Here is an 18,925-nt window from a genome sequence, read left to right as displayed (position 1 = left end):
TGATGATACTGACATTATAGCATGCATAGCATTATTTGAGAAGATGGAAGATACGTACATCGGACTAAAAGCTGAGGCCAAGCGGATCGGACTAGACATCAATGTGTCAAAGACAAAGTACATGAAAGTCAGGGGCTCGAGAGAAAATAATGTCAGCCATCCATTACGAGTTCTGATTGGCGGTGATGAAATCGAAATGGTCGACGAGTTCGTGTACTTGGGTTCACTGGTAACTGCCGATAATGACACCAGCAGAGAAATTCAGAAACGCATATTGTCAGGAAATCGTGCTTACTTTGGACTGCGCAGGACGCTACGATCGAGTCGCCGTCGTACGAAGTTAACTATCTACAAAGCGCTTATTAGACCAGTTATCCTATACGGGCACGAGTCCTGGACAATGCTTGTGAAGGATCAACGTGCACTGGGTGTTTTTGAAGGAGACGGTACATGGAGAAGGCGAATGAACCATGAACTGCACCAATTGCTGGGAGGACCAACCCTCGTCCAAACGGCCAAGGTCGGGCGGTTACGGTGGGCCGGGCATGTTGTTAGAATGTCGAAGAACAACCCGGTTTCAATGATCCTCGATAATGATACGACCGGTATAAGAAGAAGAGGAGCGCAGCGGGCAATATGTATTGATCAAATTGAGGACGACCTGCGGACCCTTCGCAGCTACCGAGACTGGCGGCAAACAACCATGAATCGAGTTGAATAGAGACGCCACCTGCATATAGCAGAGACCCGCATGGTCTCGACTGAAAGAGTAAGAGTAAGTGATACTGATCATTCTTTTGTGAGATTAACAGAATACCGGTATGAACTGAGACACAGCAAAGTAACTCTGTTACACAATATTGGTGTGGTTACCATAAACTTCCAGATAGGTGAGCAAAATGTGCAGAAAGCAATGGTCCATACTTAATAAAATTTTATTTTCTTCCTCAAAAATTAGTGATTAGATTTCCCAAACCGAGTACAAATATAGAAAATCTTAGTACAATTTCAGCTGATCCCGATCAGTAACGGAGTGGCAAACAGGGATGGTCGGTTAAGCTGGAACTCAAGCTTGTTACTGTAAACGACAATTAACGTTCTTGTAATTATTTTTTTATTTAGATCCAATGCCCCTTTTTAAGATCGATGTTTGAACATCTTTTTTTCAATTCCTATCTCTGTGGTATTTTTTTCGCAAATTTCCAGATTCACGTTTTTTCATTCATCAATCATTTTCTATTTTCTGTTTCTTGTTTATCTTTTTGATTTTCATATGTCATAGCCAAACATCAGTAAACATTGAATCTTTCTTACGTGATTCTTTCCGTATCGTGCTACTATGAGCTGTTTCAACACCAAACTGATTTGTTTATATTTGTAGCACTTTTTTCTTGAAACGCATTCAATTTTACAGTGAAACTTCAATTTAATAACTAAAGGTCAAACACAATAACGCTTGAAATTGATCGAAACTGCCATTGAAAACGGAGATATCATTGCAAATCTAGACTTAAAAGCAGACTGACAGGAGCTAGAATGTTTTTTGTTTCAATGTATATTTGGAGCATGATGTCATTTCACATATTATAATCCCGATAATAAATAACTGATTCAGTAATTCCTCGACTGGAAAAGATTTAACTTTCAACGATCGAGCAATATTATATTAACAACTAGAAAGAGCTACAATGCACAAAACAGATACTGGTTGCGATTAACAACATCTCGAAGTAATTGTGCACTTATTCTTTCGGACTCCGTCACGAGTGGTTTAACTGGTACTTTATCGATTCCACCAAACAGTGCTAGCAAGGTCTTCAGATCAATAATGTTCATCAGCTCTTTCGCGGCTAAAAGATACACTGAATAAATACCAACAAGCAATCAAACGGATTACATTTACCTGGCGAGAGAAATTTATTCCAAGTATAGAAAAATCGGTCGCTGGCTTTCAACCTCTTGAACTCCCTACACGTTGCTAGTGCTACCGTGTTCGGAAGGAACGAATCTTCAGGAAATTCTTTCTCGAAAATTGAAAACAGCACATCAATGTCGAATGGAGACTCAAAATTAGACTTGAATACGTCAATTAGCTTAAAAGAGAACAACTGTTTATATTCAACAGTAATAAATATAATACAGATGTACTCACCTCAGAATCAAACATATCGGACAGATCATCGAATGTGTGATAACATTTCTTCGACATAGCACCAGATAATCTAGAAAAATAATGTGAATACGACAAAAGAGAACAAATCCCTGCGTTTCGACTTCGGTACAAATCAAGACATGGCAAACAGTGTCCCCTAATTCCATCCTTAGAGAAGAAGGTGTGCATTACCTGGAATCACACGAAAGGAATCAGTTATTTCAATGTCTGCCAAAAATATTGTCAAGAAATGACACGGAAAAATTTGTTTTAAAAATATGATTGAGTACATATTGGAGTAGATAGGGTCCACTTTATACTTTATACTATTTACTTTATTCTTCAATTGCTTCTTTGGTTCAAATTGTGTCAATCGTGTTTCAAATCTGTCTTCATTTACCTTTAGACACGGTATTCAAAATTGCCTTTAAGCACTATATAAACAAACATAAAAAGCTCTTGACTGAATAATTTTGCTAATGTTTTAGACTACATAGATTTCATTCGTTTAATGTGAAAGGTCCTTGAGGTCTTCTGAGACTTTAATTACAGATTTGCCTAATCAACTTTTACTTTTTTATTGATTTTGAAGTATTCTGTTCCAGCTCTACCAAATCTAGGCCTGGTAAACATCTACATATTACTTTAGATTGTATATATCTGAATTTTTGAACGTAACCATAAGTTAATATTTCATGATAGTTTAAAATTATATTTATTCTTTGATGCACTGAATATCTTTGACGTAATTATACTGGATATTTGCAAACGCCTATTATTTTAATAATCGGTTGATATGACCTAAAATAAACATGAAAACTGTTGCAGCTATCAAAATCTTAAATCTGAAACAATCTGAAACTGTTTACACTCTTCCGAGAAATAGGGTAAATTAAAAATCCTTTAATACTTGCTCCCGAATTGCAAAAGTGGGAAAGGTAATTCGAAAAACTATCGGTTCAGAAAAGTGTGCATTTACAAAAGGGATCCTCCGGTAAATACTTCTGACAGATGAGCATCTTGATGATCGAAGAGTTATCAACTCTCGCAAAACTGGAAACTATTCTCACTAAACTGGTATCGTCTGCTCCTTGTTGCAGCTTCTGTATTTAGAAACTTCGGGAATCTTCCGTCTCCTCAACATTTTAAGGTTTTTCTATCTTTTACTGTTTCTGAAAGTCTTTGAAGCTCCACTGAAATTCTCTGATTTGCTAAGAGATCTGCAAAAATCCATACAAAAAGTACTTTTTTACTTTCGTATATTAGTAGGTAGATTGCAGAAGTAGCATAGGCTATGTTCATTCATATAAACGATGAAACTTTGTCAATATGCCAGTCAGTATTTCATGTGGCAATGTTGAACAAAGGTTATACGACAGTCAATTTGCACTATTTTAGTACGCTTATATTGACCATTTCAAAGTGCAGTTCAAATTTCAAGTTTGATTTGGCAATTGAATTCGTTCCCAAGTTAATGATTTGGTAAGTCATTTGTAGTGACGGAAAAACACAGCAGCGATAAAAAAAGAAAAAGTTTACAACCATCTAGGAGTTTGGTTACAAGTAACCAGTTTGTACTACGCACATATCTCGGTTGATTCTTCAAATGGCCGTATAAGCAAGTGATGGTTTCTCTTTGTTCACTTTCTCTTTCGATTATTGTGACGAGATTAGAATTGGAGATTGTCTTGGATTTTGTATTCCTGTTTGAAAGTCAGAGAGTTGAGTGATAAACGTGAAAACCGCTTGGTATTTGATAGAAGAGAAAATAAATAAAAGGAAACTATCACTTGCCTTTACGGCTTTTTGAAATACCAACCGAGATATGACTGATTTTGATTTTGAAATTTCACTTCGTTTATGTTGAATTGCTGAGTGGCGTAGAAGCTCAAAATGAATTGCTTTGCATTGCTGAGTCGAAAACAAAATGTAGTAATGAAAAAAACGTTACAACAAACAAAACTTAACAATATCAAATGTCTGTATAAAAGTTCCCCAACATTCATTAAATAATTAGAAGCAGTACTACCAAATGGACAAAGAATAAGAAAAATACTTATCAATTCCACACTTGTTACCGATTCGAAGTTAAAAGAAATGTAATTAGTATCGAAAAATTCATTAAAATAGATAAAAAAGTGAACTGCAATTGAAAAAACCTGTTTTAATCCACCTAGTGGTGTAATGATGCCTTTCTCGTATCAATCATTCTATGTTATCATATACCTTATGATAAAAAAGAACCGGAATTTTCATTTTAAAATTCCCGCGCTTGTCCAATCGGTGAACTTTTATTCTCTCAACGTTGGCAACACTTTTTTTTGCATCAAATTTTGTGTTTCAAATGGATTTAAGTGTTCCGAAACGTTGAAAATGTTAGAAAAGGCCGTTGGTGAATCGTGTCTAGGAAAAACACAGGCATACGAGTGGTATAAACGCTTCAAACGCTATAGACGCCAAACAAAAACTAATCGTACGATATGCATCAAAATTTGACAGAATGTGTATAAAAGTGTTGCCAACGTCGAGAGAATAAAAGTTTACCGATTGGACAAACGCGGGAATTTTAAAATGAAATTTCCGGTTCCTTTTTGATCATAACATAAGGTATAATACAGAAAAAAAATTTCGATTCTTAAAAGAATAACCGGAATCGGTTTGTTTGACCGTCTACTGATAAAAACTATCAACTGGAAAATATTTTAGGTCGATTTAGAAATTTTTTTAAGGTTTTTCCTAATTTTCTGTGATGGCATACAATTTTTAACCCACTTTACCCTATATTTCCGGATCCGAAAGTCGGATCCGTATGAAATTTACGAATCACGTATGGGACCATAGAACCTTTCATTTGAACCTAAGTTTGTGAAAATCGGTCGCGCCATCTATGAGAAAAGTTAGAACACATATTTTCATTTTTTGCACATTTTACCCCATAACTCCCGAACCGTAAGTCGGATCCAAATAATATTCAGGAATTTTTTATGGGATCTCAAGACCTTTCATTTGAATCTAAGTTTGTGGAAATCGGCTCAGCCATCTCTGAGAAAAGATAGTGCACTTATTTTCACAATTTTTTGCACATTTTACCCCATAATTCCGGAACCGGAAGTCGGATCCAAATAATATTTAGGAATTTTGTATGGGACCACAAGACCTTTCATTTGAGTCTAAGTTTGTGAAAATCGGTTCAGCCATCTCCGAGAAAAGTTAGTGCAAAAAAACGTTACATACACACATACGCACATACACACACACAGACATTTTGCGTACTCGACGAACTGAGTTGAATGGTATATGACACTCGGCCCTCCGGGCCTCGATTCAAACGTCGGTTTTCACAGTGATTGCATAACCTTTCTGTATGAGAAAGCAAAAAGGATCTAAACAAATAACTTTCTAAGTAATACCGTTAAAAACATTGTAAGAAATATTTTACAAACTAATCGAAAATTCATTCCATGAATAGACGAACTAAAGATGATTCAAGAAATCACTTACACTGGAACCTCAATTTACGCGCAGAGCCTGGGGTGCGTAAATTAAATTTCGCATAAATTGAATAAAACATCGCGTTATTTCAAATTTCATTTGATTTTAGTGTCAATAACATGAACAATCAATCGCCTGAGAACCCTCTGAGTACGTTCTGAGACTATGGAAATGCTTAAGTAATGTTCTTGGAGTATTGTCCGTAGGGTCTAAGCTGTGTCACAGCAAGAACTACAACGGCAAATGCCTTTTTTGTTTGTAGTTCATACTTCTAGAGCAACACATTGCTTACTTGTCTATTTATAGCTGTTCCAGGTAGGTTCCCAGTCGCCCAAGAACTTCGATGAAAACAGATCTTAAGATCTACAGTCTATGTATAGTTTTTCAATGCTGCTAATAGTCGTTGAGCTACATACTGCTTACTTGTGTGTTTTGATCTTTTTTCGAAACATTCCCAGTCGTCCAAGAACTCAGTAACTTATGTATAATTTTTCAATGCTGTTCATCTGGCCTAGAGCAATCACAATTGTCCTATTGATCGCATGTGGCATCTCGAATATGGACCGAGAACGATAAGTTCGGTAATACCTGAACTTCAGGTAGTTTTTGGATGGATCATCGGTTACGTTGGTAGACCTTAAGGTCTTTTTCGAGGAGGTTTTGGATGTGCAAGTTCTGCTACAGATCTTATCACCGTATGTTAATTTTCCGTGAGTAGTACTACGAGTACATACCGCACTCAATAGTCATATAAAAGTGATTATTTATAATATTTGCTATCCAAATAATTCTTGGATGTCCACGATCTTATCTAGATTCTTTGAAACTAAACAATTCATTAATGTACATTTCACAATATTCAATTCCCTGAAGTATGTTAGATTGTTTTGTATATGTACATAAATTGAGATTTCCTTCATTATGCAAACTGCACTCTGCCCAAATTAAGGAAATCTCTTTTCAAAAACAAATCGATGATGGCTCCAGTGTTCAAATGGGTAACGTGACCTTGTGCCGGTATATAATGCATGAACTCCATTTTGAATAATTTTGACATGTTCTTCAGCCAGCGAAAATCTATGGAACTCGTGACAGTCTGACAACGCTATTCCGCTAATGAATGGTTTTAAAATATTCTGACTAGTGCATTACAAGTACGTTTAAGTCGAAGGAACACTATTTACTTTCAGAGATTGGCTGGAAGAAATGTGAGATATTTGATGCTCTTTCGAATGTCTGAATAAATTGGAACAATGTTGTTATTTGTGAATGGCTTTCGACTTTTAAGCCGATGTCCGGAGAGGAGTATGTCATGTACCATTCGACACCGTTCATCGAGATCAGAAAATGTCTCTCTGTGTGTATGTAATAAAAATATGCTATCAGGTGTACAACTTTGCTTCCGCCGTTTTTTTTTCCAAAATTGAAAGCTTTATTGCGAAAAAGTGCTTACAGATGTATTATTCAAAGTATTGTCCGTCGCCTGCGACAACTTTCTCTCATCTTTCCGGAAATTTTCGGATCCCGGCTCGAAAAAAGGAGTCCTCTTTTGACGCTATCCATGAAGCAGTCCATTTTTCCAACTCGTCGAAGGATTGAAACTGTTGATCTGCCAGGCCTTGTGCCATCTAACGGAATAGGTGTAAGTCAGAAGGGGCGACATCTGGGGAATACGGCGGGTGGGGCAAGACTTCCCATTTCAGCGTTTCCAGGTACTTTTTGATCACTTTTGCGACGTGAGGCCGAGCATTGTCGTATAGGAGGATGACTTTGTTATGTCGCTCTTGATATTGTGGCCGCTTTTCTTTTAGCGCGCGACTAAGGCGTTGCGTTCGGTAGCGATCTCCTGTGATGGTTTCACCCGGTTTTAAGAGCTCGTAGTAAATTGTTATTCATCTTTGAAGGTTTTTCCTCTTCCACCATCATGTTTGTCTTCGACATCGAAATCACCATTTTTAAAACGTTGACATTTTCGAGCGTGAATAATACGAAAACAAGAACAACTGTCACTGAAACGGCGATGACAATTCGTTAGGCACTATACACACTCACTTTAAAGGCATTATCATCTATGTATTTTGACCAGCCTCAGCCGGTACAGCCACCTATCGGAAAACGGCGGAAGCAAAGTTGTACACCTGATAATAAAAATATGCTAGATTTGAGAAAAAATGTGCAGAAAAAATTAAAAAAAAGTGCACTCGATTTTCTCCGCGACCGCTCCAATTCTCACGAACTAAAAGGTCTTTCAATTCCGTAGAATCTATCGAATTATATCCGGATGCTACACCCGGTTTCAGAATTACAGGCAGACAAGTAAAAAAAAAAAAAAAAAAAAAATCCATTCAGTAAAAACCATTCAAGCGAAGAGGTTGTGTTTCGATTGTACTGGCTCGTGAGTTAACGGCTGCTACCGAGACAATTCTAAGCTTCAGGTAGTTAAACTGCCCATAGCAAACGCAATATTCGGGGCGTTTCCCGACTGGAAAGCTAGCAACGAAGGCCATCCCGTTCATACGCACAGAGGTGTAGAAACACAGAGGTGCGAGAGCATAGAAGTGACGAGTCACAGAGGTGCCATCGCATAAAGGTGCGAAGACGAAGGGGTGCAAAGGCACAAAGGTGCTAAAGCAACCCAGTGCTGATCTACCAGGTACCAGAATTTGTACGCTGCGTAGGATCAAAAGAGACGGCATATATCGCGAGGTGCTACACTGCAAGCATCGCATTTGATCGCCACCAAGAGCAAAAGCACTGTACCTGGGGTCAGGTACAGGCAGCACAGCAAGTGCAGTGGTGTTCACAACGACGGCAGAGCAACTGAGATAGCAGTAAACGACAGAAGACTGCCAATTGGAAACAGCAGAAGACTGCCAATTGGAAATCGTTGGAAGAGCTTCACGTCGTTCTTCACGATAAAGGAACAGAGACATCAGCTACAAGGTAGATTTAATTTAATTAATTTTTATTTCTTATATCTGAAATTTTACTAAACATAAGTTTTTATTTTGGTATTATTAATTTACAAAAAAATTTAATGTAATGGATGATCTCATGGAAGATCATCCGAATCCGATTCCGGATACTAGTAAGAGTTTAAATACTCCGAGGGCTAAACATTATCCACAGGGTACCACTGGGCCATGGATAGTCTATCTTCGAAAAAAAGAAAAGATTTTAAATTTGATGCAAATTACCAAGGATTTGACATCACATTTCTCTGAAGTTAAAGAAATATGTAAAGTTAATAGAGATAAAATTCGAGTTGTTGTCAATGACTTGAAACAGGCGAACGAAATTGTAACCTGTAAATTATTTTCTGTTGAATATCGAGTTTACATTCCATCGAAGGAGGTGGAAATTGACGGTGTTGTGACTGAAGCAAGTCTGACGGCCGATGATTTACTTAAAAATGGAGTTGGTCGTTTTAAAAACTCCATGCTTGAGGGAGTTAAGATACTCGAGTGCAAGCAATTGTACTCAGCATCTATTGTCGATGGAAAAAAGTCGTATCGTCCCTCAGATTCGTTTCGTGTAACATTTGCCGGATCTGCGTTGCCTAGCCATGTCTATATCGATAAAATTCGTCTTCCTGTTCGGCTTTTCGTACCGCATGTTATGAATTGCACGAACTGTAAAAAATTCGGGCATACAGCTACTTACTGTAGTAATAAGTCCAAATGTATCAAATGTCAAGGGCCTCATAAGGATAATCTTTGCGATAAAGATGTTGAAAAATGTGTTTATTGTGGGGAGAGACCTCATGATGATCTTTCAGTATGCGCTGCATTTAAGTTGCGTAAAGACAAAATGAAGCTTTCTTTAAAAGCACGGTCTAAGCGCACATATGCAGAAATGCTTAAAACGGTCATACATGTCTCCCCCTTGGAAACCGAAAACGGTTTTTCAAATCTTATGGAGCCAGAGGAATCTGACTCCGACGGAAATAGTGAAGATACCTCGTTTGTCACTCCTCAAGGGTCTGTTAAGAGGAGATTAACAAACCACAAAATACCTAAAAAGACACCTAAAATTACATCTTCAAAAAAAGATCCCCGTGTTAAAGCTAAAAAGCCAAATTTAAAACCAAAACCTGTGCCTCCTGGTTTGTCAAATTCACAAACCAATCCAGAAACTAGCTCAAGAAAAGACAATAATCCAGTGGGCTCCGTTTCACATTCACCAACAGGATTACTTAAGTTTTCGGAAATTGTAGAATGGATTTTCGCAGCATTCAATATTTCTGAACCTCTAAAGACTATCATAACGGCATTCCTTCCAATAGCTAGAACTTTTTTGAAACAGTTATCAGCTCAATGGCCAGTTCTTTCAGGTTTTGTATCATTTGATGGATAATTTATCATCCGCCGCAAATGATTCAATCACTGTTCTGCAGTGGAATTGTCGAAGCATCATGCCAAAACTTGATTCATTTAAAGTTTTGTTGCATAGTCAAAAATGTGATGTCTTTACTTTGTGCGAAACATGGCTTACATCAAACATAGCCTTAAATTTTAATGACTTTAACATTATACGTCTCGATAGAGACTCTCCGTATGGTGGAGTGCTTTTAGGAATTAAGAAATGTTATTCCTTTTATAGATTAAATATTCCTTCGACTTCTAGTATAGAAGTTGTTGCTTGTCAAATAAACATTAAAGGAAAGTACATTTGCATTGCTTCAGTATATATTCCTCCAAGAGCTCAAGTTGGACAACGACAGCTTAATGAAATTGTCGAAGCCCTTCCTGCTCCACGTTTGATTTTAGGAGATTTCAATTCGCACGGAATGATGTGGGGTTCCGTTTACAATGATAGCAGATCATCCTTAATATATAATATTTGCGACAATTTTAGCATGACGGTACTAAATATGGGTAGCATGACACGGATCCCAAGACCTCCTGCACGTCCAAGTGCATTAGATTTATCTCTTTGCTCGACTTCAATTCGACTAGATTGCACCTGGAAAGTATTTCCTGATTTACACGGTAGCGATCATTTACCAATCATCATCTCAATTAGCAGTAACAAAGGCATTGCTAATTCAGTTAATATTCCATATGATTTGACAAAAAATATTGACTGGATGAAATACCAAAGTAATATTTCAAGTGCCTTAACTTCAATGGAAGAGCTCCCCCCACTTGAAGAATATGACTTCCTCGTTTGTGCGATTCTGGAGGCCGCAGAACAAGCCCAAACCAAACGATTTCTTGGTCCATCGTCTAACAGAAGGCCTCCAAACCCTTGGTGGGACAAAGAGTGCTCAGATGCTAAGCACGCGAAACAAAATGCCTTCAAGACGTTTTTAAAACGAGGAGGAGGAACTCCTCAGAATTTTGAAAAATTCTTGACTTTAGAAACCAAGTACAAGAGCATACTTCGGGCCAAGAAATGTAGCTATTGGAGACATTTTGTCGAAGGTTTGTCAAGAGAAACCTCAATGAGCACTCTTTGGAATACGGCCAGACGAATGAGGAATCGTAACGTAGAAAATGAGAGTGAGGAATACTCGAACCGATGGATATTTGATTTTGCGAGGAAAGTTTGTCCAGATTCTGTTCCTACGCATAGCATTATTAGGGAATCTTTTTCAAATAATGGTTCCATTGATAGCCCCTTTTCAATGATGGAATTTTCAATAGCACTCATGTCTTGTAACAATAACGCTCCTGGGTTGGACAGAATTAAATTCAACTTGGTGAAGAATCTGCCCGACCTCGCAAAAAGACGTTTGTTGGAATTGTTCAACAAGCTTCTTGAGCAAAATATTGTTCCACCTGACTGGAGGCAAGTGAAAGTTATCGCCATTCAAAAGCCGGGGAAACCAGCTTCCAATCACAACTCATATAGACCCATCGCGATGTTGTCCTGCATCAGAAAATTGTTCGAAAAAATTATTCTACGACGTCTCGACACTTGGGTCGAGACGAACGGTTTGTTGTCAGATACTCAGTTTGGCTTCCGTAGAAATAAAGGGACGAATGATTGCCTTGCATTACTTTCGTCTGACATCCAAATTGCCTTCGCTCAAAAGCAACAAATGGCATCTGTATTTTTAGACATTAAAGGAGCATTTGATTCAGTTTCCATTGATGTTCTTTCAGACAAGCTTCACCAACATGGACTCCCAGCGGTTATAAATAATTATTTGCACAACCTTTTGTCAGAGAAACGCATGCATTTTTCACATGGCGATTTGGTAACATTCAGAATTAGCTACATGGGTCTACCGCAAGGCTCTTGCCTCAGTCCGCTCCTCTATAATTTTTACGTGAATGACATTGACAGCTGTCTAGTATCCCCATGTACACTAAGACAATTGGCAGATGATGGCGTAGTTTCAGTTACTGGACCCAAAGCTATTGATCTGCAAAAACCATTGCAAGATAGCTTAGATAACTTGTCCGTTTGGGCTGTCCATCTGGGTATCGAATTCTCTGCGGAGAAAACAGAGCTGGTCGTCTTTTCAAGAAAGCATGATCCCGCGCAGCTTCAGCTTCATATGATGGGAAGAATGATCCAACAGGTTTTGACTTTCAAATACCTCGGGGTGTGGTTTGATTCCAAATGCACGTGGGGAGGACACATTAGGTTTCTGATAACAAAATGCCAACAAAGAGTAAATTTTCTTCGAACAATAACCGGATCTTGGTGGGGTGCTCATCCGGAAGATCTAATAAAATTGTATCAGACAACGATACTTTCAGTGATGGAATATGGATGCGTTTGCTTTCGTTCCGCTGCAAACTCTCATTTTATCAAATTAGAGCGAATTCAATATCGTTGTTTGCGAATTGCTTTAGGCTGCATGCATTCGACACATACAATGAGTCTTGAAGTTCTGGCGGGAGTTCTTCCATTGAAGGATCGTTTTTGGGAGCTTTCGTCGCGACTGCTAATAAGATGCGAGGTACTGAATCCCCTAGTTATTAATAACTTCGAAAGGCTAGTTGAGCTTCAATCTCAAACAAGATTCATGACTGTATATTTTAACCATATGTCACAGGAAATCAACCCTTCAAGATATATTCCTATCCGTGTCAGCCTCCTAAATGTCCCTGACTCAACTTTATTTTTCGACACATCCATGCAGCGCGAAGTGCGTGGAATTTCGGAACACCTACGCTCGTTGGAAATCCCAAAAATATTTACAAGTAAATTCAGGCATATCGACTCTGAGAAAATGTTTTACACGGACGGATCGCGAATTGAAGAAGCGACAGGGTTTGGTATGTTCAACAATAATGTTTCGGTCTCCTTTAGGCTTCAAGAACCTGCATCTGTTTATATAGCAGAGTTAGCAGCAGTTCATTATAGTTTGAGTATAATCGTCACATTATCTCCAAACCATTATTTTCTTTTCACAGATAGTCTGAGTGCAATTGAAGCCATTCGCTCAAAGGCTGCTGGCAAAAACGAACCTTTTTTCTTGGGCAAAATAAAACAGTGCCTGAACGTCATATTGAATAATAATTATCAAATCACAATAGTTTGGGTCCCGGCTCATTGCTCCATTCCAGGCAATGAAAGAGCCGATATTTTAGCCAAACGTGGTGCTATTGAGGGTGAAATTTATGAGAGACCAATTGCTTTCAATGAATTCTATAGCGCGTCTCGCCAAAGAACACTTGCCAGCTGGCAAGCTTCTTGGGATAAAGATGATCTGGGTCGGTGGATGCACTCAATTATTCCTAAAATATCGACAAAGGCATGGTTCAGGGGATTGGATGTGAGTAGAGATTTCATTCGTGTGATGTCCAGACTCATGTCCAATCACTACACGTTAGATGCACATCTCCTTCGAATTGGACTTTCCGAGACTAATCATTGTGCTTGTGGCGAAGGTTACCGCGATATTGACCATGTTGTTTGGACATGCGTGGAGTATCGTGATGTCAGATCTCGACTAATAAATTCCTTGCGTACCCAAGGTAGACTATCCAATGTCCCAGTTCGCGACATTCTTGCTTGTCGTGACGTTCCTTACATGAAACTTATTTATTATTTCATTAAGTCCATTGGAGTTCCAATTTAAATTTTATTTTATGTTAGATTGTTTTCTCTTCCATGAGTTCAACCAATAGCCAGCTATCTTATATTAAATAAAAGTGATGAACTGATACAAACAAACCTGAAATAGTTATAAGATCATGTACAAAATAAATGTATTTTATTTAATGTAATTTATAATAGCAACTCGCTTGATAAAAACAGTGTTTAGATTAACTAATGAATACCAACATACTAATAGGACATTCGAAATGTATTAGGTTTAAAGTACTATGTATTGTAGATGCCACGGCGAAGAAAAACTTATGTATATTGCCTATGAAATAAACGTATTTATGAAAAAAAAAAAAAAGTAAAAAAATCCAATTTCAGGAGCGTATTTTTGTACATGATACTGAAAAATCGAACAAAATACTTCAAACTAGCTTCATTTGAACGTCTGAATGTAAAAAATCGGATAAATGAACCTTAGTTTGAAAACCCGTTTTAAGTATATTTGAACGCAAAAACCGGATAAAAAGCTTGAATGCAATATCCGGAAAAGAATTTTGCAAAGCAAAAAATATTTAAAATCTTTTTTGCAAGCACCGGCCAAAAAACCATTGAATGCAAAGACCGAACAAATACTTTGCGATTGTTCCGAAACAAATGTTTTATCCGGTTCTTGCACGGAACCACCCGCGATCCCATTTCAACCAGAATATTGGTTGATTTTCTGAATTCGATTGGTTAAAATTTGGTACAACTAATCGATTGTTGTTTTAACTAAACTGTCATTTTTGTTTTTCGATTAGCAGAATCGATGGTTGAAACAACTAATTTAACTGTTTGAAAAAAAAAATGCTGTCAATTAGTGAGGACACATACCTTTCAATTTCAACAAATATTTTAGTTGAAATAACTGGTGTTGTTATTGAAACAAAATTCTGTTAGTTGAAAAATAAATCGGTTTTATTTGTTTTAGACATTGCAAATAGTTGAATCAACTCGAACAATGTTATTGATTTGCGAAAAGAATCAAAATATACTTACTGATACGCGTCATGATCTATTTGAAACAAGCTCGGTATGTTGAGATTCATGAAATAAATATCGTTGTTAAAATAGAAAACAGTATTTTATATTGACATGTAATATCATTAGGGCTGGGAAAACCACCGATCACTGCTGATTTCAAGTGATCTTAACCAAGGAATAAATTATCATTACGAAATCAGAACTGATCTGATCTCTAAGTGATTTTGATTTTTATATGATCATGATCATGTCAAGTCGAGATCAGTAAAGATCTAAATTAAAAAAAAACTGCTGATTCGATCGGAAATGATTGATGTAGAAAAACATTTTTAATCAGCAAAAGTGCCCGGAGGGGCGAGTAAATTAGCGAAATTATGAAATTTACCTAAACTGAGTATTTAAAGATGATGCCTTCGAACGGTTGAACTAAAGTTATGCACTGATAATTTTAGTCAATTTATATGAGCTTGGGTGCATCAACCGCTGGGAATTGGAATTTTGCGACGGCAATTCAAACGCGCCATTCAATCGCAGCGCGTTCTGTGTGTTTGAAACCCTTCGCTCCTGTTACTTTTATAAATTAAATTCATGTCAAAAAGCGTTTCAATGATCGAATTTGAAGCATACAATTTTTGCGCATACCTGAATGATTACGAGATGATCATTCATTAACATGGATTTAACGGAAATGATTAGGTATAGACGAACGCATATACATTTGATTGATGATATTTGGTTATTAGCAATCTTTATAATTTCAATATCCCTCAGAAGTACAAATGTGTGTGAATTGTTTGATTTTTGTAACACCAAATCAGTAAACATTTTATAATTTGTCACCAAATCTTTTTCATCTTAAACAAGGTTAACTTTATCACAACACCGCTGTTAGATAAACGCTTGTTATCATAAATTTCTCAAATCGAATGCACACAATTTCACCAAACGCTTTAACCATCGATGTTGTTTTCATTGACATTTTGAAGCGACGCGAACAGATTTCAACTAAAAAAGTTGTTGATTTTGCATTGCGATTATTGTTTTGCTTTCAACTGTCTCCGGCATTTGACAGCATTCAAAACAACATATTTTTCGACTGCTTGAATATATGCAAATCAAAAACCATATTGGTTGTATCAAAAAGAAATTAGTTAAATCAACTATCGCAAAAATCAGAAACTGCGATATCGCAATTTTATGATCGAAGGGTTCTCCGTGTGCTTTCAAAATTTTTTTTGTCCGGTTATTACAAAACATAAGTTTTTAAATGATTGTCAAGTAAAATTCGTGTCCGGCTTTTGCACTCAATGATTTTATCTGATTTTTGCATTCAAAAATACTTAAACGGGCTTTCCAAACTTAGTTGCACTCATCTGTACCATAGGCTGCTATTAAATTTGGCTCGTATCCGGCTTCCGGTTCTGGAACAACAAGATGAAGTATGTTTGAAAATTCAACCCGTCATTTAGACTACAATGCAATAAATGGAATGATTCTTGTAAATTCTGTTAAAAACGGTTTACAAATTGAAAAGATAAGATTGTGCTAAATAAATCTTTGTTTTTCCTCAAGTCTCTTAGTAATATTTATGAAAATATGAGTAACATGAGAGAGGTATCATTTAACCAATAATTGGATTAGAAGACTTAATCTATAGGAATGTAATTTGATAAATAACTGAGATTTTTCCTTTGTCGCAGAAACATAGCTACAAGCCATGTGCAATTTGCACAAACTACCAAACTCTCAAATGAATAGAATTTCAAGTTTTAAATACGTCATAATAAATCAAAATGCATAAATCCTGTATTCAATCTACTGAAAAAATGGGTAATTTTTATGCTCGAATGTGTCGGTCTCAGACGATGTAAATTTACACTACTTTTGCCAAGTGTTTTTAATTGATGTATAAAAATTTGGCATCCTTCGTATGAAAGAGGTATAACTTTTGCAATGAAAGCCATAGCAATTTGCCCAAAAAATCAATTATTATGTGGAAAAAATGAATAGTATCATGCTTTTAATTTAGAAAGAATTCCGTTTATTTTTAACAGAATTTTATTTTGATTTAAACACGATTATTTTACTTACTATCTATTTTACCTAAACGAATATCTTTTTGTATCTAAAAAGTATTTTAGAGAAATTGTTGAATGTTGTGCAGCATTTTTGTTGTCACGTTAAAAATAATCCATTATTCAAGAGTTATTTCTTGACAGCGGTTAAGGAAGTCGAATGCTGTTAAAAAACAACTCTCAACGATCCGCAAAATACACTCTCAGTTTTGATGAAATCCAAGGACTGATTTTTATAATAAATTCAAGTGATTTAAGGAAACAACCGTTAAGGATAGTATAAATACATCAACTCATAACACTACCGTAACACCAATTCGTTACGAACTTTTAAACTCTATCGCAGAACTTACCGAATGCGTCAGTCCATTTAAGTTGATCGGATCATCAAACATTCCCTCGAGAACGGCCGCACAGTTAAAATGTTGATAATTATTGAAAAACATATGAAACGGCACTTTACGCTGCAAATAGGTTATGCTTTCCGGTATCCACACATGCTGAAATCGTCCCGGTCCATTGACATAGATGGAAGAAATAACCGATTCTAAACTGGGATTGTATCCCGTGTTGAAATTACACTTCTCGTAAAACTTTTCTCCCATCCATGCTTTTATCAACTCTTCGTATACTATCTTTTGATACACACCGATCGTGAGTGAACGACAAACTTCCGCTATCTCTTCTAGAGGTCTAATTTGATTGCATGACCTTACTCTATCTACGCAATCGTTATGCAATTGTGTGAATAGGCCTGCTACTGCTAATAATTGTACAGAAACGACATTATTAGGCATGCGTTGGGATGCTTGGCAATAAGTCATTTCGAGCTTTCCATTTTCATCATACTTCCCTTCTTCGTAAATGTTTGAGAGGTCCAGATAACTTGTTTCAGTATTTCTTTTCATGAGATAAGTAATCTTACAGTTATCATTGGCATTTTCAATGGGACTAAAGTTGAGACAATTAATCCGCAGTGGTTCATAATTTGAATCGTTAGCAAACACCTGCTGCGGATCTGCTAAAGGCGATTTGTATGGGCTCAGGCCATCTCCACTAGCCTGGCAACCTCGAAAACCTCCCGTCGCTTTGGATACTCTTCCGATCGCTCGACCAATCATATCTGTATTAACGAGCTCACTGAGCAATAGTTCGAATATATTAAGATTACCAGGAAAAGTTTTTCTTTCCGGTAGGCGTTTTTGAGCTCGTTGGAGTTCTAACATGAGCTGGCGACTGTTAGGCAACGTTCGACCGTGTGAGCTTAGCCGAGGCTTGGATACGAAATCTTCAAAACAAGGAGCCATTTCCATTTTAAACGGATTTCCAACTAGACCCCACGTTGCGTGACCTAAGTTGTTACATATGCCACTGTAGGAACGAAATCTGTTAGAGGAGGAAACCAAACTATCAGCTTGTTGTGCGACAGCTAGTAAAAAAATCAAAAAAAGTATCTTACGGATGCGATGGATTGCATTTGTATTGCCTAGTATGCTGACATTCATTCAATGAAAGTGACTGATTAACATTATTACATCTTTCTTCGAGCATATTTTTAATGGCACATAAGTTCTGATCGTTCACCAAATTACTCAACAGGCTTTCTGTTGTCATTGTATTCTTCACGCCGATCTCGTCATCTGTGTTCAGTGCATTTGTAGCGAACATTTGAAAGTCATATTCTTCACTGCCAATTAAATAAGATTCCTCCGAGGACATCATATTATTAACTGAAAACAACAATGTTGCCTGTTTCTTAGCCAACAATTCACTCTCAAACCAATCTCCGACTTTGGGACATTGTCTATTTGCTTCGCATCGTATTGGAATTTGGCACTGTTTCTCGTACTTTTCGTAGTGGATGGGGGATTCAGGTAAGTGTAACTGATCTACAACCGACATATATAATTTTAATATGCTGCCAAGAAGTGTTCAAAAACAATGCATACCTAAAATTGCGATTACACATCGTATTAACAGAAACCTCACTAACAAACTGGTCACCATTTCACTGATATTACATTAGAAAACTGTAAACTACAGAGGTCAAGTGTTTTATTGACCACGATTGCATATTTTATTGTCGATGGCAAGCACGTAGTAGGTGTGAATGTTATGTTAAACTTTCCTTTTTTTATAATTTTGATAACGAAAATTATGCACTGCTAAATAC

At 37.0% G+C, this 18,925-nt stretch overlaps 1 protein-coding gene across 1 annotated transcript; it reads right to left on the bottom strand.

The window, feature by feature from the left end:
- Positions 1-1,683: 1,683 nt before the first annotated feature.
- On the bottom strand, positions 1,684-18,654 carry LOC131428758 (peroxidase skpo-1-like). Its single transcript, XM_058592800.1, has 5 exons — positions 18,212-18,654; positions 17,106-18,138; positions 2,153-2,344; positions 1,904-2,093; positions 1,684-1,850 (listed from the first exon to the last, which is right to left on the bottom strand). The coding sequence occupies exons 1-5, from the start codon at positions 18,652-18,654 to the stop codon at positions 1,684-1,686; spliced, it is 2,025 nt and encodes a 674-aa protein (XP_058448783.1).
- Between the last annotated feature and the right edge of the window lie 271 nt (positions 18,655-18,925).

Source organism: Malaya genurostris, chromosome 2, assembly GCF_030247185.1.
Source record: "Malaya genurostris strain Urasoe2022 chromosome 2, Malgen_1.1, whole genome shotgun sequence".
NCBI classification, from domain to species: Eukaryota; Metazoa; Arthropoda; class Insecta; order Diptera; family Culicidae; genus Malaya; species Malaya genurostris.
This window is presented reverse-complemented; position numbering and strand designations above follow the sequence as displayed.

What these genes read in the sequence shown, in the direction of transcription:
- LOC131428758 (XM_058592800.1), bottom strand. Translation starts at nt 18,654, where the DNA reads ATGTCGGTTGTAGATCAGTTACACTTACCTGAATCCCCCATCCACTAC. An exon ending in CCGATATGTTTGATTCTGAG is followed by an intron (nt 2,094 to 2,152) that starts GTGAGTACATCT and finishes TTCTCTTTTAAG; the next exon opens with CTAATTGACGTATTCAAGTC. An exon ending in GAATAAATTTCTCTCGCCAG is followed by an intron (nt 1,851 to 1,903) that starts GTAAATGTAATC and finishes TGTATCTTTTAG; the next exon opens with CCGCGAAAGAGCTGATGAAC.